The sequence below is a fragment of the Hemitrygon akajei genome, chromosome 5, assembly GCF_048418815.1.
Source record: "Hemitrygon akajei chromosome 5, sHemAka1.3, whole genome shotgun sequence".
In the NCBI taxonomy this organism is placed as follows: domain Eukaryota; kingdom Metazoa; phylum Chordata; class Chondrichthyes; order Myliobatiformes; family Dasyatidae; genus Hemitrygon; species Hemitrygon akajei.
This window is the reverse complement of record NC_133128.1, coordinates 176,714,419-176,740,790: the sequence shown is the minus strand read 5'-3', so window position 1 is coordinate 176,740,790 and position 26,372 is coordinate 176,714,419. Positions and strand designations below refer to the sequence as shown.

Here is a 26,372-nt window from a genome sequence, read left to right as displayed (position 1 = left end):
AAAAAAAACCCGCTCTGATGTTTCTCCCCTGTTGCTTGTAGCAGAGTCTTAGAGGTTGACCATACCTAGAAGCTGTGCAATAATGCATGCAGACTGTTAATCTACCTGTTAGCCTGCTCATGCTGCTAATTTAAAAGGCAGGCTAGCAAAACCCCACCCTCACATTTTATTGGAGGCTAATTTACATTTTAAAGAGGACAGTGTCAGCTGTTGGATCCCTCACCACCCGAAATTTTAAATTGCACTCTCATCCTGCCATGGTGAGGAGAGGGAGATGCTGCCAAGACCTGGGCAAATCTTGGCTGCATCTCCCTCAAGGGGTGGTTAAACCAGCTGTGTACCAGATATATTCCAGCAAAGCCCAGTGCTTTTGGCAGAAGTCAAAATTAAAAGTTCAAAGTCAATTTTATCATCAGCACATGTATGTCACCATATACAGTACAATCCTGAGGTTCTTGTGGGCACTCTCAGCAGATCTATGGAATAGTAACTATAACAGGATCAATGAAAGATCAACCAGAGTGCAGAAGACAACAAACTGTGCAAATGTAAATATAAATAAATAGCAATAAGTAACAAGAACATGAGATAAAGATCCTTTAAAGTAAGATCATTGGTTGTGGGAGCATCTCAATGGATGGGTAAGTGAGTGTAAGTTATCCTTTTTGTTCAAGAGCCTGATGGCTGAGGGGTAGTAAATGTTCTTGAACCTGTTGGTGCAAGTCCTGAGGCTCCTGTACCCTTCTACCTGATGGCAGCAGGAGAAGTCTTATTTTAAATGCTGACTTCAGTTCAAAAATTATTCTAAGAAAATAGCCAGGTTATTCTAACTGGACAAGTTTATTTAACCATCCATGGCTGACTTCCCACTTGTCCCCGACAAGATTGGTAGGGACAGTCTATGTTCCAAGCCTAGAGTAGTATCACACCCCAATCTTTCCGATGTTGCACCAATGCTAAGCTTGTAGACCTCATCAATATTGCCTCCATCTTCCACCCTGTCCTCAAATTCACCTGGGCTGTTTCCTCTCTCCCCTTTCTCAATCTGTCTCTATCTTGGGAGACAGCTTATCTACTGATATCTTATATAATATCACTGATTCTCACAGCTACCTGGACTCCAAGACCTGGCCCTCAGTGCCCCCCTGTGCAGTTGGATCCTGGATTTCCTCACTTGTAGACCCCAGTCAATTTGGATTGGCAAAAACATCTCCTCCACATTCTCCATCAGCACAGGAGTACCGCAGGGATGTGTATTTAGCCCCCTGACCTACTCACTTTACACCTATGACTGTGTGGCTAAGTACAGTTCCAAGACCATAAGCAAGTTTGCTGATGTCACCACTGTTATGAGCCGTATCAAAGGTAGTGATGGAACAGCAAACAGGAGGTGAATGGTGTGGTAATAAAAATCTCTCAACTAACATCAGTAAGACCAAGGAACTGACTGTAGACTTCAGGAGAGGGAAACCAGAGGTCCATTAGCCAGTACTCATTGGAGGATCAGAGGTGGAGAGGGTCAGTAACTTTATATTCCTGGGTGTCACTATCTCAGAGGACCTGTCCTGGACCCATCATATAAATATTGTTGCGAAGGAAGTACAACAGCGCCTCTACTTCCGCAGGAGTTTGTGGAGACTCGCCATGTCATCAAAAACTTTGGCAAACTTCTTTAGGTGTGTGGTGGAGAGTGTACTGACTGGCTGCATGGTGATCTCAAACACGAGGAAATCTGCAGATGCTGGAAATTCCAGCAACACACACAAAATGCTGGTAGAACACAGCAGGCCAGGCAGCATCTATAGGATGAAGTACAGTCGACGTTTCGGGCCGAGACCCTTCGTCAGGACTAACTGAAAGAAAAGATACCAAGAGATTTGAAAGTGGGAGGGGGAGGAGGAGATCCAAAAGGATAGGAGAAGACGGGAGGGGGAGGGGTGAAGCTAAGAGCTGGAAAGTTGATTGGCAAAAGGGATACAGAGCTGGAGAAGGGAAAGGATCATGGGACAGAAGGCCTAGGGAGAAAGAAAGGGGGAGGGGATCACCAGAGAGAGATGGAGAACAGGCAAGGAGTGATTGTGAGAGGGGCAGAGAGAGAAAAAAAAGGAGAGAGTAAAAAGGGAGAGAGAGAGAGTGAGAGAGTGAGAGAGAGAGAGAGAGAGAGAGAGAGAGTGAGAGAGAGAGAGAGAGAGAGAGAAATAAATAAATAGATAGATGGATAGATAGATAGATAAATAAATAAATAAGGAATGGGGTAAGAAGGGGGGAGGGGCATTTACGGAAGTTAGAGAAATCAATGTTCATACCATCAGGTTGGAAGCTACCCAGACGGAATATAAGGTGTTGTTCCTCCAACCTGAGTGTGGCTTCATCTTGACAGTAGAGGAGGCCATGGATAGACATATCAGAATGGGAATGGGACGTGGAATTAAAATGTGTGGCCACTGGGAGATCCTGCTTTCTCTGGCGGACAGAGCGTAGGTGTTCAGTGAAACGGTCTCCCAGTCTGCGTCGGGATTACGGCCTGTGCCTTTGAGTGGAAAATTCTACAGAAGCTAATGGATTCAGCCCAGTACATCACAGGTAAAGCTCTCCTCACCATTGAGCACATCTACATGAAACATTGCCGTAGAAAAGGAGCATCCATCATCAAAGATCCCCACCACCCAGACCATGCCCTTTTCTCGCTGCTGCCATCAGGGAGAAGGTACAGGAGCATCAGGACTCACACCCACAGGTTCAAGAACAGTTACAACCCCTCAACCATCAGGCTCTTGAACAAAACGGGAGAATGACACTCATTCTCCGTCTGGTGTTCCCACAACTGATGGTCTCATTTTAAGGTCTCTTTATCTTGTTATTTCATGCTCATTATTTATTATTATTTATTTATATTTGCATTTGCACAGTTTGTTGTTCATTGATCCTGTTTGCAGTTACTATTCTATAGATTTTCTGAGTATGCCCGCAAGGAAAAGAATCTCAGGGTTGTATATGGTGACGTGTATGTACTCATAATAAATTTTACTTTGAACTTTGAATGAGATTGGTAGGCATTTTCAAGGAATGGGCAGGTAGGTGTCAGACAGAATTTGATCAAAAGTCTGAAAGGCCATATAATTGGGGGGGGGAATAATGAGATTTGGAGATTAGATATCACTTGATTAAAACACATGCATAAAAAGTGATCCTTATTATTGTAGACATGACTACTGCACAGAATTGAAAGAAACTGCAGAGGGTTGTCAACTCAGCACTCCATCAGCTCCGTCATGGGAACCAGCCTCCGTAGTGTCCAGGACATCTTCAAGGAGGAGTGCCTGAAAAAGGCAATGCCTTTCATTAAGGACCTCCGTCTCCCAGGTCATGCCTTGTTCTCATTGCTACCATCAGGAAGAAGGTCCAGAAGCCTGAAGGCACACACTCAACGATTCAGCAACAGCTTCTTCCCCTCTGCCATCTGATTTCTGAATGGACATTGAACCCATAAACACTACATCACTGCTATTTTTTCTATTTTTGCGCTACTTATTTAATTTAACTATTATATGTATATATTCATTGTAATTCACAATATTTCTATTATTATGTATTGCGATGTACTGCTGCCACAAAGACAACAAATTTCATGATGTATACTGGTGATATTAAACCCTATTCTGCCTGATTCTGATTCTGAAAAATGGATAAAATTACAAGGAAAAATGAAGATAATTAAGAATGCAAATAAATCATTAATAGGGTATTGATTAAAAACTGCACCAGATCTTGAATGCCTCATTCTAGAAAGGAATTTAAAACTATAAAGCATTCTGCGCTGATTAACCAGACATGAATAAATCTCGACACAGGAGCCATTTAAACTGGAGCATTGAAGGCCATGATGATTTAGTGCTGTTGTCCAAATTGTTTGTAATACTGCCAAAGGTAAAGAAAAAGACTTTCTTGGTAATTTGCTTGGTTGGGCAATTAGCATCAGCAGCTTTACAATTTAAACTGAGCAAAGTGAAAGGTCAGAAATTTCTTGAATCAGAGGGATGTCGGAGTCACAAAATGCTTTCACTCAGAGTGCCTGAAGCAGAAACAGTTGCACCATTTCCAGGAAAACATGGGTAAATTTAGAAATGAATCATGGGAGGAACTCTGCAGAACAAGCAACATCTGTGGAGACAAAGAGATGTTCATTTTGGTTGAGGATCTTGAATCATGTTGGCACAATCACCTGTATTACCCACTAAACATTAGTCTCCGGACATGGGTTGGAATTAAACTTGATATATTTCTTTTGATGATGGTGCTGCTACAACAGGGAGGTGGGTCTTTCCAGCACGTTATCTAAAAGTCTGATTTACAATTATTTCATTGCAAATGCAATAACTTACTTCAGCTTTTACAAAACAATCTATCATTTATCCTTTGGAGTATGATTTGACATGCTAATACTTTCCATGAACAGCAATACCAACTCTAACCTATTTTCTTCTCATTCTGTTAATACAGTAAGTCTTAAGTCTCCGTCAGTCAGGGTCAACCAGGTGTTGTCCTAGCTGTCTAGCTGTACAAGCCAGGGCAGTACAACATGGAGAGTAAGCTGGTGCCCATGTAGCAAGAGCCCGCTCTCCACGCAACTGATGAACCCAAAGGAATGGTAGAGACCAATTTGTTGATTTTTGTTCATTTGTCTAAGGCGAGTCCGACTTACACACAGGGTCCATAGGGTTTTCATGGCAAGATACGGAAGTAGGTTGCCAAGCCTTTCTTCCATACAGATACTGCTGCTGCCCAGGTTGGGACCCAACTGGGTTTGAACTCAGCACCAGCTGCCTCGATGTCCAGTGCTGATACCACTACACCACCAATTCGGCAATTCAGCGTCACAGGAGTTGCCAGTCAGCGTTAGAGACCGCTAATCTGCCTTAGAGACTCCAGCTCCAGATTCTTCGTTAGCGTTTAGATTTTCCCATGAGTGGGTATAGCTGCAGCTGAGGTATGAGATCAGAGTTTTCCTTCTAGATAAGCTATCAACCATGGCTGATGAGCCCCATCTGCCCAAAGCAACAGGTATTAAGCTGCCAGTAACCCGCCTTTACCCCTTCTGTCAGAAGCTTAACAGTTCTGCCGAGCTTAGTAGATAATTCATGCGTGAAGACCAGGAGCTGGACCTGGTTGTCAGAGGCTATTGGAGATACACACCACTGGGAGCGTTTAATAGGTAGTGGGAGTTTGTCCCCATTACCGCCCCCGGTTATAACAACCTTGAGGAGCCTGTTAATAAGTACACAGTATTTTATGTCTTATGTTTAAGCCACATCACCAGGTATGTATTTAATTTCACTGCTTGAGGTCATTATCAGTAGGAGTAGTTTCTCACTTTCTATCCACAGGTTTTAGATGATAATGCTGTGTCTGCTCAATAATTCACTGCTGTTAACTTGTTTTAAAATGCAGTGGATGCTGGTTAACTGGGCCATCGGTTCAGCAGAGCAGCCACTCTTCGGGACACAGAACGAAAACCAGTAGAGTAAATAACCAGGATTCCCTTTGTTTATTTGGGACACTAGGCTCTTTAATTGGGATAGGACACTGTTGCTGAACAGCTTCTAACGTCAGCCCTGTGGCCGGGAGACACTACACCGTGCTTAGAGCAAACAGTTTTTAATTAGCGTTGGTTGCGTGTGCTTGTGTTCAAAAAGCAGTGATTTTTGTCAGTGATACTTGGTGAGGAATAAGCAATAAGACAATTCAGAACTGTCTTCCTCACTGCAGTTTCAAGCATTCAGTCTTGGAGATGCTAGAAACAGCCAAGAGTGAAAATGAAATAATTTCACTACTTTGGCAAGTTAGGAACTATGAAGAATTTGAAGGTATCAACAATCATCTTAAATGCTGCAGTGAAAATGAAAAATTGGAGGATGCAATCATAAAAAGCATTGTCTGTAGGCGGTCCATTATCTGCACTAGGTGTCTGCGATGATTTTGTTCAGTTATAGTCAATCAAAAGAACACGGCAGTGTACACTGGATGAATTCCTGTCAATATCAATTACACAGTTTTATAGTACAATGGTAGTATTGGTAGTGCTCTAATTTGTTTTGTATTTAATTTAAATACATAAATATTTATTCAGTTAAATGGTAGCTTTTCTTTTTATACTTTTTAACTATTTCCATGAACAGACAGACATACTTTATTGATCCCGAGGGAAATTGGGTTTCGTTACAGCTGCACCAATCAAGAATAGTGAAGAAATATAGCAATATAAAACCATAAATAATTAAATAATAATAAGTTAATTATGCCAAGTGGAAATAAGTCCAGGACCAGCCTATTGGCTCAGGGTGTCTGACACTCCGAGGGAGGAGTTGTAAAGTTTGATGGCCACAGGTAGGAATGACTTCCTATGATGCTCAATGTTACATCTCAGTGGAATGAGTCTCTGGCTGAATGTACTCTTGTGCCTAACCAGTACATTATGGAGTGGATGGGAGTCATTGTCCAAGATGGCATGCAACTTGGACAGCATCCTCTTTTCAGACACCATCATCAGAGAGTCCAGTTCCACCCCCACAACATCACTGGCCTTACAAATGAGTTTGTTGATTCTGTTGGTGTCTGCTACCCTCAGCCTGCTGCCCCAGCACACAACAGCAAACATGATAGCACTGGCCACCACAGCCTTGTAGAACATCCTCAGCATCGTCTAGCAGATGTTAAAGGACCTCAGTCTCCTCAGGAAATAGAGACGGCTCTGACCCTTCTTGTAGACAGCCTTAGTGTTCTTTGACCAGTCCAGTTTATTGTCCATTCGTATCCCCAGCTATTTGTAATCCTCCACCATGTCCACACTGACCCTTTGGTTGGAAACAGGGGTCACCGGTACCTTAGCCCTCCTCAGGTCCACCACCAGCTCCGTAGTCTTTTTCACATTAAGCTGCAGATGATTCTGCTTACACCATGTGACAAAGTTTCCCACCGTAGCCCTGTACTCAGTCTCATCTCCCTTGCTGATGCATCCAACTATGGCAGAGTCATCAGAAAACTTCTGAAGATGGCAAGACTCTATGTTGTAGTTGAAGTCCGAGGTGTAGATGGTGAAGAGAAAGGGAGACAGGACAGTCCCCTGTGGAGCCCCAGTGCTGCTGACCACTCTGTCTGACACACAGTGTTGCAAGCACACGTACTGTGGTCTGCCAGTCAGGTAATCAATAATCCATGACACCAGGGAAGCATCCACCTGCATCACTGTCAGCTTCTCACCCAGCAGAGCAGGGCGGATGGTGTTGAACGCACTGGAGAAATCAAAAAACATGACCCTCACAGTGCTCGCCGGCTTGTCCAGGTGGGCGTAGACATGGTTCAGCAGATAGACAATGGCATCCTCAACTCCTAGTCGGGGCTGATAGGTGAACTGGCACGTACTGTGGTCTGCCAGAAACTTCAGCTAATTGGGACGGCTGTTTAATTGGGCCAAAATGTACTGGTCCCAATAAATCCCAATTAAGAGGAATCCACTATACAACATATGGAAACCTTAGTCAATGTTTTTGGAAAGTTGGGTAAATTATCTGCCAGTGGCTTTTGCTCACTATTTATATTCACGTCCTTCTCAATGTTGTCAATGTCAGATTTATAACTGTATTTCTTCAAAAAATAAGTTTCATTCCATATTTCACCCTTGGTTTAGAGCCATGGTACCTCAACACCTATGATCACGGAAAGATCCCGATACAAAACTCCTGATAACTTCATAGCGTGGTGTAGCACAGAGAGACGGCTGCACAGGTTCTCTCAATGAGCAACATGTAAATCCCGTTCTCTCAATCCTTCTCCATGATGCAGCAACTGCTTTAACATTCGAAGTAAATTTATTATCAAAGTACGTAATGTAACCACGTACTTACCTTGAGATTCATTTTCTTTCAGGCATTTACAGGATAATAAATAAATACAATAAAATCTACAAAACCTTTTACAAGTTACCTTTTGAAAGTTAGCACTGAATGTTTTTGCTATGCTATCAACTCCACTGGTTCTATACAATGCAACACACAATGCTACAGCACTTACTCCCCCCACAGAAGGTGCCTGATCCACTGAATTCTTCAAATTTCTTGTGCCTTGCTCCATATCATCTGTGGTCTTGTGTGTCTTCATGCCATGTAAAATGATTCATCTTCATGTCAGCAATGGCACTTCAACTCTTTAAAATAGTTTGTGCAAATAATTGTGTACACAGCTTCCAAAGGTAAAATCCAAAGGTTTTTGTGGAAAGTTTTCATCTGAATTCTGTCACGATTAGAACAGCGCTCTGAGGACATCTGGTGGTCACAACCTGGTACTCCAGCACTCTGGAACAAGGCAAGTCGAGGAAAATGAACGTTTAAAACTCTCTTGAGTGTTCTAAGTTGGGATGGACCTTGAAAATATTCGTGGGTATCCGATGTTGCAGAATTCATGGCATCTCTTAATTGTTTTGGAGAATCTATATATCACCATTCCTCTTACATACGTTTCAAACATGATATTTACTGGGCCACCATGTTGCTGTAAGTGATTGCACTAACAATCTTATTGTGGGGTGGTGGAGGTTGCTGCCTATTCAGTACACTTGACAGGGATCTGTAAAAACAGCGAGGCTTTTCCTACCATACATCCTGCTGGACAGTTGCGTTAATGGACTGGCTATTGTGCAGTGAATTCATCTCCCATTATCCCGCAGGCAATGAAAATTAGGAGAGACTGAATTTATTAAATAAACAGTATGCAACAAATTGCATTGATTATGTTGGGCTAGGCCTTACTCACTGTCCTGCAGGTGGAGAGGGAAAGGCAGACTTCCAGATTTCTCCCCGTTCTTCCTCTGCTATTTGCGGTGGAAGATTTTATTTCTGGCCCTTTCTAAGGTACGTATTCCGTCCTCAAACTTTGTAAACAGACAGGATACAAAGGACAGAATTGCTGCCATTGCTGAGTGTGACATTCGGTTCCAAAGGCGTTTTTTTGGGGTCGAACCTTGCACACAACTCGTGTGTCCCAATGTCCAATACCTTGGAATTGACTCTACATAAAGGGGCATAGAAAGTTATTTAAAAGTAAGGAGGTACAAATGTTAGGAGGCATTTTAGAAAGCACAGGCGGCTGCTGGAAGTATTTGTGGACAGATGCTACCCAGTGATTCAGCTTGCCATAGCGGGCAGGCAGTGGTTGCTCACAGGCGTCCTGGTACATACACAATGAGGAGGGAGTGTGTGCCAGTGATGGAGGAGACAGGGTACGCGCGAGGAACACTTTTACTCATTAGTCACACAAAACAGCTAGATTGTGCTGATGGCTGGTCCTTGGTTCTGTTGTGACGCAGCTCCAGATTTGTCTTGTACATCTTTTTTACGATTGCAAGTCACTGCTGGATACGAAGAACACCAAGAACTGCAGGACTATCCCATCAGCGAGTTGCTTGACTTATTGTGTACCGTTGTTGTGTTGTCACCTGGACTTGTCATGTTGTACCGAGAAGGCGCGCAGTGCGAGTGATTGTCTTAGATGTTCTGATCGGGATCACAAGACCCCGTTGGACGTTGGTAATGCAAGTCCGGTTCACTGGTTCAGGGGCAAGACCAATGTCAGGGATGCTGCATTGATTTAGTTGGGATCCTGCTGTAGCTACCCAGGATCAGGATACCGAGGCGGGGTGAATCTGTAATGGGTTGGGGGTTGCACATTCCATTGGTGCTGCCCTCTGGTCTTCACTTGGTGGAAGAACAAGGATAACTCACTGCAAGTCCACAGTCAGGGACTTGGGCTGTATTATTTTTTCTCTTTGTGACTGTAGGATTTCCTGAAATCAATTCCATATGGGCTGTTGGTAATGTGTTTCGTTTGGTTATGTTAATGTATGGTTGAATGATAATTAAACTTGATTATTTCAATGCTGCCTGTGTTTTGTCTGCGTTGCTTGGATTTCCAGCGTCTGCAGATTTTCTCGTTTGTGACTGAACTTGAAATGTTGCATTAACTGCAGTGTGTGTTTCAACATTTTCCATGCTGGACAAGGAACAGCCACGTTCATATGGATGGGAGCACCATCCTTCAAGAAAAAGTAAATTAAGCTGTATGACTTATTTATTAATTTTTTTCTATTACTTGATCCATAAAACTGGTGTTGGGATCCTTTCTACATAATAAGATCTCAATTTAATGTTAACCATTGAAATTTATTCATGATTTTTGTACTCTGTTAAATCTGAGATAACAAGATGTTCTTGTCCAGCCACGGCCCCAATTTTAACTTGTACACCTACCAGTTACCCAGAGAAGGCAGGTGAACTTTACTTCTGTCCATTATTCAGAGTGTTACTCCTATTGTTCTCTGCATGACATATTGTCTGAGTGATTCCATTTGCAGATGTAAGATTTTACAAGATTTGTGCTATCACTGGCTTCACATTTGGTGTGTCCTGGCAGCAGTGACACATATCTCATGAGACTCAGGGAAACTCTGGATCAGTGTGTAGGCAGTGGGCTATTGGCTAAGCCTGTGAGCCCAGGAAGATCCTTGTAGTGGTGTAAATGGGTCACAATCATGCCACATTAGTACCCCACCAGGATTTTGACACATTCAAAGTTAATGCTGGATAACTTTTGTAAGTCATCAGCGGTGGAGGAACCTCCCAAGTAAACTTAAAGAGTCATAGAGCCATAGAAAAATACAGCACAGAAACTATTTAGCACTGCCAAGCATTTAAACTGACTACTCCCGTCTGTCTGTACTGGGACCACAGCCCTCCATCCCCCTCTCATCCACGTACCTATCCAAACTTCTCTTAGACATTGAGATTGAGCTCACATGCACCACTTGCACTGGCAGCTCGTTCCACACTCTCATGACCCTCCGAGTGAAGAAGTTTCCCTTCCAGTTTCCTAAACTTTGCACCTTTCTCCCTTAACCCATGACCTCTGGTAGTAGTCCCACCCAATCTCAGTGGAAAAAGCCTGCTTACATTTACCCTATCTATTTTCCAGGGAATGAAGTCCTAACCTATTCGATCTTTACATATAACACCTATCCTCCAGTCCTGGCACCATCCTTGAAAATTTTCTCGGTGCACTTTCAATCTTATTTACATCTTTCTGTAGGTAGGTAACCAAATCTGCACATAATTTGCCAAATTAGGACTCATCAGAATTTTGTATAACTTCAACATAACATCCCATCTCCTGTACTCAATACCTGGACTTATGAAGGACTGACACTGACCTTGCATTAGAGTTGCCAGGGAACTGGGAGATGAAGGGCTGGGATGCTGAATGATAAGGATTCTGCAGGTCAGCCTCCCAGCATCTTCAAGGGAGATTTTGCCAGTGATAAGCTTGTCTCATCTATCCATTACTTTTTGGAAACATTAGAAAAAGATCACAGATGCAAAAATTGTACAAACCGGTAAGTCATTGAGTGACTTCAAATCAGTACAGATTAGCATGGGCCCAGATTAGTCTGCACCATGTTAATTGATCTCGACAGAGCAGATGTCACAGACTTACAATTAACAAATCAACCTGCTGTTTGGCCAATTTGAGTGTCGGGACAGATCAAAAAGGTCTTGGAGTCGGGTCAAGAGGAGAGGGACGGGCCGGGTTCAGGGTTGACTCGTCCCTGCATTGGATTGAGTCTGTGGCCTGCCTGCAGCTAACAGGCTCCAGGATCAGCTGGAGTGGTGACTGGTTTTGTGCCCTCGACCCAGTTTCATGGCCGTTGGAACATTATTTGCTTACTTATATTGTTTGCACGATTCGTTCTTTCCCCCTGCACATTGGGTGTTTGATGGTCTTTTTTAAATGGGCCCTGTTGGGCTTCTTTGCCTTCTGGCTGCCTGCAGGAAGGTGAATCCCATGGCTGTATATAGTATACATACCCTGATAATCAATGAACTTTGAACCTTAGGATGCCAGATGCAGGAAGGAGTAAAACAGAATCAACCAAGGTGATCAGAGCGATGATGCTTATGGACATTAGACAAGAGCAGGATTGGGGTCTGCGTTCCTGAATGTCAACTTTGCCTGCTCTTTATTACCAGAGTGTGTAGAAAGCACTATCCAATGACAGCAATCTTTTGGGCGTTACACGTTTTATATGGTATTTTTGTATCCATTGTTCCAAAGATGGTTACAATAAATTAAATTTACAATACCTTTGACTTTTAAAATATAAAATCTGATCTATTTTGAGATCAAAGAAATGTGTAATTTTGTGGCTGTCCAGCCTAGTAAGGTGCAAGAGCTTGGTATATATGTAAAACTACCCTCCTGCTTCACATAGCAATACGTTCAGGAGAGGTGAAAGCAGCACAAAATAGCCTTTTAATCTCTCGAGTGCCGAAGAAATCGAGGTGATCTCACTGAAACATGCAAACTTCTTAAAAAGCCCAGCAGGGTAGATGTTGGGGCCATGTACCCCCTAATTGGAGGTGCAATTGGGGATCACAGGCTCAAGGTCAGAGGTTAGCATTTCAGCACAGGGAAGAAGACATTTCTTCAGGGAAAAGTGAATCTTGTGAATTCTCTGATCAGTAGGCTTGCGAAGGCTCAGTGGCTGAGTGTCGTCAACATTTTTACATACAATGGGAATTATGGGATATGGGATGAGTTCATGGATATGATGCTGAAGCCCTGATCTTCTTAAGCACAGGGCAGATGTGAGACTGGGAGACTAAACCCCAGTTTCTATTGTGTACACTTTTCATGCTTTTGACAAAGGTATGGGGGAATTGAGGAATGTACTTATCACATCATGAAAACATGCAACAGACCAAATAGTGCCAATGTTTATCGAGGTAATCATAAAAAAAAACAATGTGATGTTCACTTTTTTAATAACTGCTTTACACATTACAAACATTTGGTAGCCGTTAGCATCATAAACAATATAACATCGTCTATACCGACTTCATTGGTTATCATGTAAAATGTATTTTATCAAATTCAAACTATGTTTCAATTTTAGTTTATGGTTAAAATTATTTCTTTTTTGCACTTAACTGAATTAATTTTATGGTGATAAAATAGCACAAATCTTTAAATCCATAACTGCATTTATTAAACTGTTTGACAGCAAAAGAAAATATTTGATTTAATTGGTCGTTTGTTCAAGGCTAAAATTTGTGAAAGGTTTGGAGAAATAGTCTGAACGACTGCAAGCTACAGCCAAATCTGAAACAAAGGCTTTCCAAATTACAATTACAGATATCAACTTTTGGATTTGTTAATATTTAAGATAATGCCATATACACTGCAGTCTTCTTAAAGCAGAGAACATTAGGTCTGCCAAAACCTGACTGATTTTTAGTCAAACCAAAATAGTTATTTAAAAAATTAGCTGAAGCAGAGAGACACACAGACTGGACCTACCATTGCTCAAATGCATAGAGTTAAGTTGATTGTGGATCAGCGAATATTTCTCTATATTATACCCACTTTTGTCATGTGTTGTAAAGTGCATGCTTTTATTTACACAAACCTAGATATTAGAAGTAGTAACAGACTACCGGTATTTGGCCCTTTGAGCCTGCCACACTATTCAATATGATCGTGGTTAATAATCCATATTCAATAGCCTGTACCCACCTTCTCTCCATATCCCAATAACTCTTTAATCAGTAGGAACACTAAATCTAACTCCTTTTTTAATATATCTGTAAAAATGTGAATTAAAATATTATTGAACCATGGTGAACTGTAAAACAATGTATTTTGTTTATCATAAGCATTCAAAAACACGAAGTCAAGTAGCTTGTTCTTTGATTTCATAACTAAAGGCCAGTAAGTGTGAGTTATATACCATTGCTTAAAAAGCCACACTCCTGTTGTGTGTGAGTGTGTCTTCATCTCCGGTAGTGTAGAAAATATAAATCTAATATTAGATGATTAAGTTTTATATCATTCAGCCAAAGAGTTCCAACTTCTTCCCTTCATGAACTAGCCAGAAACTAGGCACGTTTGTGTTCAGTTCAAGTGCTGTGTACTATTGAAATGCAATGAGAAACATTAGTGCAAGGACATTCAAACTCAGCAGATGGAAGCTAACTGTTTTTGAAGAAATCATTTGCAAGAGACAGTGGTCAATAGTGATCAATTTTGTGTTCTTACTATATTTTAAATGAAGTTATAAATCTCTAAATTATCATTTAGCATTCAATTTAATATCTGTCCTATAAGTATTGCTTCACAAATAGATCAGGTCCAACATGATATATAAATTTAAATGACCATAGAATATTAGAAAATGGTGAAAAGGCTAAGACAAGAACTCTACAGCATTGAGAGATAGCATTAAAATATGTAGGATCTGAATGTGGTTTATAGAAGTATTTTTATAAAGATGTACTTTTGTATATAGCTGTAGAGGGGTTCTCAATCTGGGGTCCACAGACCCATTGCTTAATGGTATTGGTCCATAAAAAGGCCACTTGGCCATTGACTTATTTACACTAATCCTCTATTAATGCATTTTTTAAATTCTCCCAACATCTTCATCAACTACAAACATCCCCCTCCCCAGCGCAGGATTCTATCACACGTGCACTCTTCAAGCAATTTACAGTGGCCAAGTAGTCCATTGTAGTCATAACCTAACCTACCATAACGTGCACATTGATAACTCAAATCCATATTATTTGGTGTTTGTTTATATTATTTAAATTAATATGTTACCATATGAAGCAATTTACTTGTTGCACCATAAATGCATGGAAACTAAATAAAAACTAGCATTGCCAAGGCAACATACCTAATATTTAAAACATTTAAAAACCCTAAGAACTCACTTGACTTGTATTGTCTATCATTCAAGCAAAAATTCATTTATCTACTCCATTTCACAAACTATGTATCATGCACAGTATGAACTCCAATAAATATGATTTAAAAAAATTAAAATACCTACACTTCGCATCTAATTCAGGGTCAAAAATTGTGGCTTCTTGGTACAATATCAATTCAAACTTGGAAGGCTTAAGCTATTTGGATCAAGTTTACATTGGCTATAGTGTAGCTGCTCTTATGTTGACACTTCAATGCTAATTTTCCAATGGTACGACAAATAATTAATTGGCCTATGATACAGATTAGCCTCAGCTGGCAGAGAGAATGTGTCTCACTGAGTTCTCTAACAAGAATCTCTTTAGCAATATGAACTGAATGTAACATTGTACCAGAAAAGCTTAACCCCTAACAGCTTCAATTAGGGATGGAAAATTAAACAATTCAACACTGTTACAAGCTGCAGCTAATAGTTAAAAGAAAACTTTATAACATTGTCTTAAAATTGGAATCATTGTTCACAAAGGTAGAGGAGAATGTGGGGATAATTAGTGTTTGTTCCTACTTGAAGTTTAAAGACATGTTCCTGTGGAAAATCTAGTTTTTTACAATTCTTTCCCTTCATGGCCCATTCAATTTCCATACAGTGAAAGGATAATAGTTTCTTCATGCCTTCTCCAATGGCATTCATGTTGTGAATTTGCATCTTGACTGGAAGTAATATCCCTTTCAATAGATGGAGGTCAAGGGTTTGATATGAAACATCTCATTGAGCCCATAGCTGCCATCTATTGACCATTACATTCAAAGAAACTCTGCTACGCAGTGGAAAGGAGGCAACATTGACAAGTGATTCCTCTTTTCCAGAGGAAAATAAAACTAATTTACTGTCCCTCACAAACATCTCCATGTGCACTGCGTACTTCCTGAAGCAGCAGATAACCTCTCTAATGTATGAGAAAGATGAGGTATCATGAAAACATCGTGTTGAGGTATGCTTTCCTGTGTTAATTAGAGCTATTTACACTCCAAATGTTGCTGACATATTAACTTAGAATGAGCAATGAGCCAGGTGTTCTTGAGCACAAGGAACAGATAGTGAGATCTCTCTCTGATATATCCAGGCAGGTGCATGGAGTCAGTGCAGGGTGTAGAGCCAAATACTTCAGCAATATGTACTTTTGTAATGTTTGAAATCTTCCTTTAAATCTCACTTTTCCAATAGATCTTGTTACACTTGGAATATGCAAAGGAATACCTTTTCAATTTGGCCAGTGCAAGTTACAATTCAGCAGAAGGAAGAATAAAGCAGGAAAATGCTGGCAAGAGGTGAAAAATGAAATTTAATAATATAGAAGGTAATTAAAATGGGGAAAAATTGAAATGAGATACAATTGTCACTAAAATATCAAACTGGGTGGGAGAAGGGCAGGGGTTACTAATCTTGTGCTAATTATTAGGCAGGTTCCATGGATGAGATCCTGAGTTAAGGCATTTTAATTTGGGAGCAGTTCCTTTTTAAGGTACCACCAAAATCTTCATTAGGTAGCATTCATTGTTATTGTGGACCTAGATTCATTTGAGATTGAGTCATACTTTTAAGCTGTATTTGCAATGATTGAGTGCTTTGCATAAGGTAGTTTATGATGTCTTATGGCATTATCTTTATATACAGTTTATAAGAATCAAATTGATTTTGAGGTCATCTAGTTTCTCACTCAAAATGTGCTTTACCAAGCGGGACTGGTATTTAGAATAACTTCCTGCTGAATTTTCAAACAGCAGGACATATAAACCAGTCCCTTAGCTGTGAAGTTAGCATCCTTTTTATTATGTAATAATCTAGGGCTATATTTTTTGTGTTTCATAGTAACATAAATGAATGCTGGACAGAAATCCTGGCGTTCAGCTCCCTTCAGAGTCTGTACCATAAAACCATTAAAATCATTTACTTTATTGTCAAAAACCATAAACTAAATTGACATTTTAAAAGCAACGTGAAATCTTTAAAAACGCGTGAAAGGTGCAGTGTAATGTAAACAAAATTGTGTTTAAAATATCTTTAGATCACAGAGAGTTTCATACGTCTGCAAATCGAGAAGATGGGTGAAATTCATTAACTAAGAGTCACCAATTGGCTTCTGATAACATCTGTACAAACAACTAGGGGATGCACAAAGAACTGAGTCAAAGTGCCCAAAAAAATTAAGTTGGCAGATTTTAGAAACCAGGTTCAAATTTCTCTGAAAACGTAAGTGATTATTGTCATTATTTGGTAAATGTGGGTGAAACTGAACCACGAGTATATAATATGTTTGCAGTGGTATTCAAATTGGGATATATCTGTCATTCGGTGAGCACGTGATTTCTAAACTTACTGTATGTTTGTGGGTGCGATTGCATAGTCTCCCATGGTTCTTTGGCACATATAAATATATCCATAAACAACTTCCATGTCTTGGGAATTAAGGAAGAACTTTGCATAATCAACCCCCTTATGCTCCTTTAAATTGTTGTAACAGTAAACCATCAGACAACAAACACATCTCTATAAGCAACACTTCTACTTTGATTGAGTGTTACTCATCTTGCTTTCGTCTATCATTTCCACAATGAGTTCAGCTGTCCAGGTAGCCTCTCCTAAGCTGTTGATGGCCTTGCAGGTATATTTGCCATCGTCACGTGTAGATACATCGGAAATGAGCAAAGAGCAGTTCCCATCTTCATCATATTCAATCTGGTAGTGACGCGATTCTTTGATGGGTTGCTCATCCTTATACCAGATAACTTCTGGATCAGGATAACCTGTGAAGAAGATTTAGTTGTCAAATTATGAACCATGCTCATGTACACCAGTTACATGGCATAACTAAATTAGTGGTTGTTGGTGATAGGTTTATTTTACAAGTACGCACATGCATTTAAATTGTTGGGTGTTACTATTTCAGAGGACCTGTCCTGGACCCAACACGTAAGTGCAATTGTGATGAAAGCACAGCAGTGCCTCTACTTCCTCAGGAGTCTGTGGAGATTTGTCATGACATCTAAAGCTTTGACAGACTTCCATAGATGTTTAGTGGAGGACATATTGACTGGTCACATCATACCCTGGTATGGAAAACCCAATGCCTTTGAACAGAAAATCCTGCAAATGGTAGTGGATTTAGCCCAGTACATCACGGGTAAAGCCCTCCCAATCATTGAACACATCTACATGAAATGCTGTCGTAGGAAAGCAGCATCCATCTTCAGAGACCCCCACCACCCAGGCCATGCTCTCTTCTCACTGCAGCAATCAACCAGAAGGTACAAGAGCCCCAGAACTCACACCACCAGGTTCAGGAACAGTTACTACCCCTCAGCAATTAGGCTCTTGAATAAAAGGGGAATAACTACACACAACTGCCCATCATCGAAATGTTCCTACAACCAATGATTCACTTTATTGACTCTTTATCTCATGTTCTCAGTATTTATTGCTTTTATTTATATTTGCACTTGTACAGTTTGTTGTCTTCTGCACTCTGGATGATCTTTCACTGATCCTGTTGTTGTTGTTATTCTCCTATAGATTTGCTGAGTATGCCCACAAGAAAATGAATCTTATGGTTGTATATGGTGACATATATGTACTCTGATAATAAAATTTACTTTGAACTTTGAATAATGATTCTGAAAGTGGTGGAAAGATCGACTTTAGCTACTCTGGATTCTGTTACTTTGAAGTTCTGAACCTTTTGAATTTAACTTTCTCACAGAGGGTTTAGATGGAGTGTACACAATGCCAAGTGATTTTACAAAATGAACCATGTTGGTTTTTTTTACCAAATTCAGGCATGTGTAATTATCGCAGATAAGATTATCGTGAATTTTAATATTTATTTCTAGATTCCTTAAAGAAATTCATTAATATAGAAAGGAGATGACCAGATCTTCCAGATACCAGAAAAATACATTAATTAAAAATGTACATTTTTGAGGTAGATTAAATGAATAGCGGAATGCTTTAAATTATGGGACTTTCTGCAGTGTTCCTGAGGAGGATGAGCATTTTAACACTTGTTAGCACTGAGCAGGGATATTATGATACACACTGTGAACAGATACAAAATGGTGTAAAGTCAAGAAACAATGCATGGGGCAAGCTAATTAAATTATAACACAATACTAACTGCAGCGAATGACAAAGAAAACCAGGTTTAAAGCTTGCAAACTGTGAAGAACAGGCTGCTTGCTTAGACTGAGACTCACCCCAACTTCTGTGCTTTATTGGCATGGTGAGAACAGGTGGAGAACGGGGGGAGGGGGAACAGGGGCAGCTGGTAGTGGGGGAACAGAAACCCACAAAACAACTAAAAGAATAACATTGACAGCTGGCTAAGCCTGACCAATCTGTTCTCTCAGTATCAAAACGTTTAGAATTGTAAAATATTATACTGAATGTTTCTTGCATTCAGGTACATTCAAAAAATATTCAAATTCAGAACAGACTTATTGAAGTGAAGAAATAAACAAACACTCTTAAAACATACAGTATCAATAAATTGAAGTAATAAATGAACTGAAACAATAATCCTTTGCAGCTATATTCCTCCTTTGAAGATAATGGGTATATCTGCCAGTACCAGGTCTTATCTAGGATAGGATTTCACGCATTTTCCTCATTTAAGTGACGAATAACCCCACAACGTAGACCATACGACAGAAGAGCAGAATTAGGCCATTCTGCCTGCTCTGCCATTCCATCATGGCTCATTTATGATCCCTTTCAACCCCGTTCTCCTGATTTTTGTCTGTAACCTTTGACTCTCTCTGACTAATCATGAATCTATTAACCTTTGTTTTAAGTTTACCCAATGACTTGCCCTGTACAGCCATCTGTGGCAATGAATTCCACACATGCACTACCTCCTGGCTAAAGAAATTCCTCCTCATCCTTGTTCTAAATGGACGACCCTCTGGTCCGAGGCTGTGCCCTCCGGTCCTAGACTCACCCACTATAGGAAACATCCTCTCCACTTCTACTCTATCTAGGTTATTTAATATTCAATGGGTTTCAATGACATCCACCCTCATTCTTCTAAACTCCAGGGAGTACAGGCTCAGAGCCTTCAAAATGCACCTCATATGTTAACCCTTTCATTCTTGGAATCATTCTCTGGACCCTCTCCCATGCCAGCGGATCTTTTCTTAGATAAGGGGCCCAAACCTGATCATAATATTCCAAGTGAGGTCTGACCAATGCCTTACAAAGCCCCAGTATTACATCCTTGCTGTTATATTCTAGTCCGCTCAAAATGAATACTAAGATTGAATTTGCCTTCCTCACCACTGACTCAACTTGCAAGTTAACCTTGAGGGAATCCTGCAAGAGGGCTCCCAAGTCCCTTTGCACTTCTGATGTTTCGAACATCGCCTATGCTGTTAACTTCCCTCCCTATTGTCAAACTTCTTAAGGAGAAAACCGACAATAAAATGTCAACTTCCTGGCTCTAATGCAAGGAACTGTTGTCAGGGATTCCACAGCACAATCTGGACTATTGAACTGAAAGCAAATATGAACCAATTGAACGTTAGGCATGAATCTGAGGACCCAAAATGTCTATCCAATAAAAATTAATGCCTTCACCAACAAGGACGATTAAAATATTGTGGTTTTCAATGAAAATCTATGCTGAAAAAACCTGCAAACTACTGCTTTCACTATTATTCATATGAATCTGAAGTTGACTCTGCCTAGTATATCACAGACACATCCCTTCCCATTACTGGTAATAACTCCCATTATCAAAGATCCTGACTATTGTGACCATATCATCTTTTCACAACTGTTATCAGGCAGGAGATACAAAGCCTGAAGTCCCACACTACCTTGCACTAAACAGACTTCTTTTAATCTGTGTTTTCTTGTAAAATTTGTGTATAACATATGATTAATTTGTTCTTCCTGTAAAAGCTGCTTATAGGATGCTCCGTGTTTGTGATGTTGCTGCAAGTAAGTTTTTCACGGCACCTACATTATACATTTACTTGTGCAATAAATTTGACTTTGAATCAGGATCTGTGAATTTACCCTCAATTTTGCAGTCAAATCGAGCTGCACTGCTTTCTATAACTTCGATGTCTTCAAAGGTCTTGGAGAAATATGGCTTAAAGTTTTGCCGTTCTTCAGAAACTGCTTCAAGAAGCACATTCGGATCCTGAACTGAGATAAGGAAACATAGAAACAATTAAACTTAATTTCCATTTTTGGTAACCATGTGAGACCTTGACACCTACCTCTATAGAGATGCCAGATGTTGTAATAACTGAAGCATCTCAGAACTTGAATAAAAACAAAACTATTATTGTTGGTCCATATTTACTGATACAAAATGATCCAGTGCCAAGTTATAACTGATTCTGCTAAGATTGTTCCATCATCCATTGGCAGGGAAGTGGAATTTTATCAAGTGGAAATAATAAATTTGTAACATTGGAAAGTTTCTGAAGCTCACAAATTGAAATTCCATTTGGCGGCAATATGGTCTTACAGATAGATTCTGGACACAGTTGCAATACAGAAACTCGTCTTCAAATGATGTGTGACTACTTAAATCAACTGAATCTGGCAGCACAAATTCAAGATATGTGTGACATCAGTTATAGTTTCTTCCATTTGCTAACATTTGGTTAAAATTCAGTCTATGTCCACTAGGTACTCTTTATTAATAAGTCATGAAACCTCTTTTGTTAAATCACATTTAGAATCACATTTGGTAGGATTACTTCACTGATTATAAAATCATATAATTACATTTTTATATCAATAAAATAATGGCAAAATATGTAAAGGTGCCAACAAGTTTTAAATTAAATATATAATATTCGAGCGAGAGAAGGGGCCATTTCAGCACACAAGATGACAATGCTATCGTGTGGACCGGACAAATTCAAGCTTCATCATCTGCTTGTCAAAGTGAAAGGCAGAGGAAAGCTGAAGACTCATTAAGCGAGAGCAACAGCTGTGGTCTGTCTTGGGTTATGCTAAGAGTGAACCTTTAACAGCCTCCAGAGATGGTGTTTTAACAACTTTCTGTATATCAATAGCGTGAAGGAATTGTACTGAACTTTGTTATGAATGTTGTAATTGCTGGCTTGCCTTCTAATTCCCCAAACCTTTACAGAAAACAAACACAACTCCTCAACCTCTTCAAATAATGGGTTAGCATGTAACATTGTTTGAACAAAATAATAGCATCACTTTTACCCAACATTAACACGGTTACTTATTTAGAAAATTTGGATTCTACAACAATTACCTGAAACCTACTGAGAAAATTGAAAGGTTACAGCACAGCTATTGACATTTCAGAATAAAACACAGCCCGGCTAGAATGCGTAATAGGCCAGTGAATATGTGGAAAGGAGGTTAAGGTTCAAATTCCAAGCAGGAAACTTCAACAGATCATTAAAATAAAAGCACTGTCAGTCAAAATTACAAATATACGATGATCCGACATCTAACTCATTTATTGCTCTGGAATGTGACCCACACATCCGGAGTACAACTGAGGTTGGAGTGCAGATTGTGGTCTGGGTGTGTGGCTGGAATTGGGATTGGGACCTAAAATACCGGAAGTCAAGAATGTGGATAGGTTTGTGACTGGAGATGGGGTCTAGAGGGTTGTATTTTTCCTATTTCATTAAAACTGATTAGGTTCATTGGAAAGTTCTTTTTTACACTGCTATGCTGTATATAAAAAATAACATGTGGTCGAAGAGACTGCTCAGATGCAGGGATCGGAGCAAAACACAAACCTCTGGAGGAATTCAGTGGGACAGGCAAAGGTATATTTGACACTCTGGGTTGAGACTCTGCATCAGGACTGAGAGTGTTGACGGCAAATACTATTATAAAGAGGTAAGAGGGAGAGGTGGGGCAGGGGCTGGAAGAGAATGGGTGGGACCAGGTACTGAGGTGGATAATTGACAGGCGGAGCAACTGGGAAAGGGGAAGCAGTAGGGGATTTGGAATCATTAGTATTACACTGGAGTTAACTGTATAATTTTGACTGCAGGCCCTCCCCGTGTTACAAGCATTTGGGAAACTGGGGGATGGGAAGCAGATGGATTTGTTGCCTACTGCAGGGCTGAAGGCATCTTTGGCTGGTGGGGATGACCGTTTCCTTGTGCCTTCTCTCCCCATCTCACTGGGCCACAACCATCTGCTAATTGTGTTTATTTCTGACTTTCAAAAAAATCCGGCTTACAAACAGTTCTCAGGAACAGAACCCTTGGGACTGCCTATAAAATGATTTTTCCCCCCCTCAATGCCCTGATGAAGGGTCCCACCTGAAATAAAAGTCTGTTGGTGTATTAGTAGTCCTGTAAATATGATAGTCTACCACTAAAAAAATCCCAAAATGCCCAGTCCATCACGGGTGAAGCTCTCCACATCTCTAAATGGACCATTGTTGCATGGAAGCAGCATCCATTCATCAGGCCACGCTCTCTTCTCACTGCTGCCGTCAGGAAGGTGGCACAGGAGCCTCAGGACTCACACCACCAGGTTCAGGGACAGTTATTACCCCTCAACCATCAGGCTCTTGAACCAGAGGGGATAATTTCACTTGCCCCATCACTGAATTGTTCTCACAACCTCTGGACTCACTTTCAAGGACTCTTCATGTCATGTTTGCAATATTTATTGCTTGCTTGCTCACTTAACTATCTATTTAAGTCTTTACTTATTTTCGAGTTTGCGGAATTTGTTGCCTTTTGTAAACTGTTCATCCACCCTGCTGCTGCGGTCTTTCATTGATTCTATTATGGTTATTGGGCTTATTGAGTATGCCCACAAGAATATGAATCTCAGGGTTGTATCTGGTGACATATATTACTTTGATAATAAATTTACTTTGAACTTTGAAGTGCCTGATTAGAGTCATAGAGTGACAGAGCACTGCATCACAGATACAGGCCCTTCGGCCCATCTAATCTGTGACAAACTGGATTATTTTGGGATTTATTGTTGCGGACAATTTTCTTTTAAAATATCTTAGATTTAAAATTTAATATTTAGGTTGGAAGAAATGTCTTATATTTACTCACTTCTTAGTTACATTCTAGGAGTAGACTGAGCACTTAATGATTTACTAATTTATCCCACTCCCAATGATCAGGAACTCCAGAATGCCACACAGTCTATGCATACTTCAAGTACTGTCTGGGTGATAATATTATTTCCTTTTACTCATTAGCAAGATCCTTGCATTATCAGATCTGTGGTGGCATCTGTTAGTCTCGTGAAACCATGGATCTGCACCTGGAATGGTTTCCAGGGCTTAGGCCCGGGCAAGGTGGTATGGAAGACCGGCAGTTGCCCATGCAGCAAGTCTCCCCTCTCCACGCCACCGACGTTGTCCAAGGGAAGGGCAAGGGCCGATACAGCTTGGCACCAGTGACGTCGCAGGAGTTGCCAGAACGAGGTTGAAGACAACGTCGGACTGCCTTAGGGACTCCAGCTCCGGATTTGTCCTCAGGGTTTACTCCCGAAGCCTTTCCCATGAGTGGGTATGGCCGCAAGGCAGCGGAGGTTTGAAATCAGAGTTTTCCCTCTCTTAGATGGACTGCCTTCCCAGGCTGATGAGCTCCATCTACCCGAAGCACTGGCTTTAAGGCGCCAGGACCCGCCTTCGCCCCTTCTCCTGTCAGTAGAAACAGTACCACCAGGCTTAGAGGCTAAGCCACACGAGAAGGCCAGGAGTTGGACTTGGTTGTCAGAGGCTATTTGAGGCGCATGCTGTGAGGAACACTTTTCGGTAGTGGGAGCTCCACACTACCACTCCTCAGCTTGACCACCTTGGATCAGTTATGTTAGTTAATGTGAACTTCCAGTTTTTATTTATTTTATACTTATATAAAGTAACAGGCCCTTCAGCCCACGAGCCCCTGTTGCCCAATTACACCCGTTTGACCAATTAACCTATTAACCACTACGTGTCTGTAATTTGGGAGGCAACTGGAGCACCCGGAGGAAACCCACTCAGGCACAGGGAGAACGTACAAACTCCTTACAGAGAGCGGAGGTAACTGAACCCCAGGTGCTGCCACGACTGCTACACTACCATGTTTTATAAGTGTTTACCAAAGGCTTATTGCTCAACTAGTTACTGGCTAGATGTTGTAGCAAAGCAACTGAACCCAAAGTTTAGATGATTTACACACTAGGTCGAGCCGGAAAGGTCGGGTACAGGCCAAATCGAAGCAGCAAGGTCCAGGCCCCGGAGTGTATCAAAGCAACCGAACCCCATGTTTGGACAATTTAGGTGTCGGGCCTAATTGAAAAGGTCAGGGTTTTGGGGCCTGAGGCTGGTTCAGCTTGCTGCCCCGCTCTGCACTGAACGAAGGGTCTGTGTGAACTCAGAGACTGTCTCTGTGGACGTCAGTTCGGAATACTGTTCACTTGCGTTTATTGCCTGCGTGATTTGTTTTTTTTTTCTTTGCACATTAGACGTTCGATGGTCCTCTTACTTTAATCAGGTTGCTTTGAGTTTCTCTGTTTTGTGGCTGCTTGCTAGGAGACGACTCTCAAGGTTGAATAATGTATACATGCTTCGATAATGTACTTTGAACTTTGTACCATTTCTAGACAAAGCTAACGATAAAATTAAACAGTTAAATTGTTACTTATCTTTGCTCAGAATGGAAACATGGTTAAACCATAAAGAAAATTGTCTTAAAGCCAATATTTTATTACCTTCAGCTTCTGGCTTTCCCTCCGAAGCTATAGGACTGGTGGGTATGTTTCCCAATGAAGATTTCTTTCCACTTAGACCGGCAAGCATTGCCATTGAGGAGAGCCGGCCAATTGCTCGGACCGCGTGACCTGTTTTCTGTAAATTTAAGAAGAATTCATTGATGAGAAATTCTTACTCACAACTTCTGTGGGAAGATGTATCTGCTACAAGCTAATGGGTTTTTAAGATTCATTCCTCTAAACTCCAGAGAGTACAGGCCCAGAGCCATCAAACACTCCTCGCACATTAACCCTTTCGTTCCTGGAGTAATTCTCGCAAACATCCTCTGGACCGTTTCCCATGCCAGTACGTCTTTTCTTAGATAAGGGGCCTGAAACTGCTCACAGTAATCCCAATGCAGTTTGATTCAGTGGCTAATCTTTCACCCAAAGCTGACTTTCTCTTATCCCTTAACATCCTAAAATCTATACACTCAGAGGCTCCACAACTCCCTTGAATGGAATGTCCCAAACATTCACTATCATCTGCACAAAGAGAAGTCTTATCTCTGTCTTAAGTGCCTGGCCCCTTATTGGACTGTGATACCCCAGTCAAGGGAAACATCATTCCTGTTTATATCCTGCAGGAAATTTGCTTGTTTTAATCCTCATTCTTCTAAACTCAATACATAATAGGAATGGTCTGCTTCATCTGTCCTTGTTATACAAATCCACTGTTTCAGGATTTGTTGCGCTCCCTCACTCAGTTACATCTCTCCTTTGGTGGGTACTGCAGACCTGTGTACAATTTTCCAGGTCCAATCTCAGCAGGATCTATATA

General features: G+C 40.8%; 1 protein-coding gene across 1 annotated transcript in view; it reads right to left on the bottom strand.

Moving 5' to 3' along the window:
• Positions 1–12,849: 12,849 nt before the first annotated feature.
• The window catches only part of LOC140728505 (myosin light chain kinase, smooth muscle-like), a 341,168-nt gene continuing 327,645 nt past the window's right edge, over positions 12,850–26,372 (bottom strand). The window contains exons 30-32 of the mRNA XM_073047317.1: positions 25,553–25,688; positions 20,885–21,016; positions 12,850–17,616 (exon numbers count right to left, since the gene is read on the bottom strand). Coding sequence (XP_072903418.1) covers positions 17,375–17,616; positions 20,885–21,016; positions 25,553–25,688 — 510 coding nt within the window. The 3' untranslated portion in view covers positions 12,850–17,374. The remainder of the gene's footprint in view (positions 17,617–20,884; positions 21,017–25,552; positions 25,689–26,372) is intronic.